General features: G+C 33.7%; 2 protein-coding genes across 2 annotated transcripts; both read right to left on the bottom strand.

The window, feature by feature from the left end:
* Positions 1-36: 36 nt before the first annotated feature.
* LOC101512408 (uncharacterized) lies at positions 37-683 on the bottom strand. The gene has a single exon (XM_004517140.3). It carries the CDS (start codon positions 630-632, stop codon positions 111-113), a length of 522 nt encoding a protein of 173 aa, XP_004517197.1. The 5' UTR covers positions 633-683; the 3' UTR covers positions 37-110.
* Positions 684-1,339: 656 nt separating this feature from the next.
* Positions 1,340-2,987, bottom strand: LOC101512079 (probable protein S-acyltransferase 9). The gene is made up of 3 exons (XM_004517139.4): positions 2,785-2,987; positions 2,417-2,650; positions 1,340-2,012 (listed from the first exon to the last, which is right to left on the bottom strand). Exons 1-3 carry the CDS (start codon positions 2,965-2,967, stop codon positions 1,518-1,520), a joined length of 912 nt encoding a protein of 303 aa, XP_004517196.1. The 5' UTR covers positions 2,968-2,987; the 3' UTR covers positions 1,340-1,517.
* Positions 2,988-3,018: the final 31 nt, after the last annotated feature.

The raw sequence follows: 3,018 nt of genomic DNA, 5'->3' as shown, positions 1-3,018 counted from the left end.
TATATATATATATATATATATATATATATAGATCAAATATATTAACTTTTATTGATTCAACAATCTCTTTTGAAAAATATAGAACGGAGTAATATATAACAAAAAAGAGTTTATGAGTTTGGAAGTTTGTTTGTGGCTAAAAATGCAATTTTGCTAAGCAACAATATCTCTTTATTTAGATCAGAAATTTTAGGAATATTAATATTTTCTGAAGCCAAGGCAGTTTCACATGTTGTAGGACCATCACCGGCAACTTTGGCATCATAGTTTGCTGTTAATTCATCTTCTTTCAACTCACCTAAGGAACTTTTGAATGATCCAACCACCTCATCATAATGAATAGTTGCACATTCTTTAATTGCTGGTGATGGATTTGTCTTCATCATTTCCTTTAGGTAATTCTGAGCCTCTTCACCCTTTTTTAGGGCAAATTGTAAGATGAGTTTACATAGTGCTATATCGCTATTCGCGGAGACAATTTTAGGCTCTGACTTCAAAATTTGAAGGCAACGGTCGTTGTCTTCTGCGGTCGCTTTGCAAACATCTTCAAACAATTTGGCGTTCGATGTTTGAGAAAATATGATGATCAATGAAAGTGTTAATAACAAGGATGAAAGTTTTGATGGATTCATTTTTGTTGTTGTTGTGGAGAAAGAAGTTGAATTCAAGGTTCCTTTGATAGATTCTTCACATTTATAGTGTTGTTTATAGTAATTGAAAAAATAGTAATTTTTGTCTAGTGGAGATAATTTTAGTAATGTGTTATTATAATGATTGGTTTAGGTGTATTGATGTAATGTTTTGCTATTTTTATATATCAACTTATTTCTATTTTAGCATCAAATTGTAGAAGCTAAGAAAACAAGTTTTGTCATTTGTTGATTTTTTAAAATGTGAAAATAGTAAAGTATTAATACTTTTAATAAAGTAGTGCTATTCATTACGATATATCAATTTTAGTAAACTTCAACAAGACACTAAATTCACCAATACAAAATGCAAAATAGAAATCCCACTTTTTTAGTGACAATCTCTTCACCTAATTGCATCAATATAGCATGGATTAAAAAAAAACATTTCAACAAAGGAACCGATTTTACAAAGCTTAAAATTAATTATGATGAGAACTTTTCAGCCGATTTTGCCTCAACGTGCGTTTGCTAAGAAATGTAGCTTAAGGATTTCCACGTTTAAAGTGTCTCGTGACGTGAAAAATATGAAGTAGACGTGAATCCAAACACAATTGAATACCAATTGGAAAAGAAAAACCAATCCAAGACAATAGTACACTTTTGTTTCTTGAACAAACACATTTCTATATTTTCCATAAGGGCCAAGATTAACAAAAAAAGGTCAAATAAGTGTTTTTTTACTTAATGTTTCAATCAATTCAATTCACATTCCTATAAAAGTAAACAAAGATTAAGAAGTATTTCCCTATTCCATCTTTTTGATATATAAGCAAAACCCATATCACCTAAAGTTGATATGCTATGCAAACATCAAAGAAACCAAAATCATTGCCGCGAAGAAACATAGCTTCTAGTTTCAGTTACATTTGAATTGGCAAGTACGTCTGCCGCAATTTCCCAACTTCCACTTCTTCTCCAACTTGAGTGCCTTTCTTCGGATCGAACTGTTGGAGTTCGACGATCTGAGCCTAAAACTGAATCACCTTCTGATGTAATATTGTAAGGTCCATTGCTCCCTCTGCTCCGAATATCGTCATCAATTTCATCAATATTCCGACGTTGTGATATCTTTAATAGGTCTTCACCGATGTCTAGATCATCTTCAACCTTGGAACGCGGATCTCCCCCCAAATCTGGTTCAGGCTCCCGGATAATGACTGGAGGAGGTTGCCTCGGTACTTCCTCTTGAACAAAATCCCGGAAATTGTTCCTTGAAGGCTTCACTTTTGTACAAAATACTTCCAGAAAATTATTTAGACACCCCCGATTGTAAACATTGATCCTGTTATCTGCTCTGTATCGAAAGTTTTCATAGGTGGTCTGCAAAAAAAGGAATTAATCACCTAGATGATGAAAATATTCTCCAAACACAAGATCTTTTAAGAATCAAAATTACAGAACGAAATATTATCATACAAAAGTATTTATACATAGAACATTGCTTTTCTATAAAATTTTCTTATCTCCAACGTAAAGCCTAATATTTTGCCACATCACCAAAACATCAAATATTTTTTTCCCGGCCGTACTTCATTTTGTCCATGTCCACCTCACTAATGTCTTTCCATCAAAAGATTCTTATGCAACAGTAGTTTCAAAAGTAATTTCATTAGGGAAAAAATTTACTAATGTCTTTTATTGCTAAGTTACCCGGTAGTCTGCAAGTAAAGTGAACAATGAGAAATATTATATTGGATTCAGAAATGTAAAAGAAATCAACTGACCTGGTTTGTACTAATAAGGTACAAATGAAAGCCAGTTAGTCCACCAACAAACCACAAAGAGATGAAACAATATGCCATTAGTATAACAGATGCAGGGGATGCTTTCATTGCCTTCCACACTGTCCCATGACTATCATCCATCAGAACCTTGATGTAATAAGCTGAGATGGAAAACACATAGATACATAGAAGAGTCGCCGAAGAAACAAACATAAAGAAGTAACGGTAGTTCCTCTGCACATTGAGAAAACCAAAAATAAACAAATATTAAAATAATGAGAGCGCAGACATGTAATGTGCCAAGAACATCATTATGGAAGAAATAGGTATCATAAAATCAAGAACCCGGTGGAGGTCAACTATCGTACCAATCCAATGCATTGGCCAACCCAAGGGCAATGATGATCAAAACGTTCAACACAATTGTTGCAAATGGAGCAATGTGAGCAACGAGGAGGGCGATACAGCATACAGGTATCGCAATACTTCACCCTTACAGGAAGGCCATTGACCATTACTTCCCTTGTTCGACTTAACTGTGTAAAATACATGTTTTTGATAAAGACAAAGACCAAGGAAAGTGATCAAGTTGCAAGCTCAAA

This window comes from Cicer arietinum, unplaced genomic scaffold (assembly GCF_000331145.2).
Source record: "Cicer arietinum cultivar CDC Frontier isolate Library 1 unplaced genomic scaffold, Cicar.CDCFrontier_v2.0 Ca_scaffold_5594_v2.0, whole genome shotgun sequence".
NCBI lineage: Eukaryota > Viridiplantae > Streptophyta > Magnoliopsida > Fabales > Fabaceae > Cicer > Cicer arietinum.
Note: the sequence above shows the minus strand (reverse complement) of the source record. Positions and strands in the feature narration are given on the sequence as shown.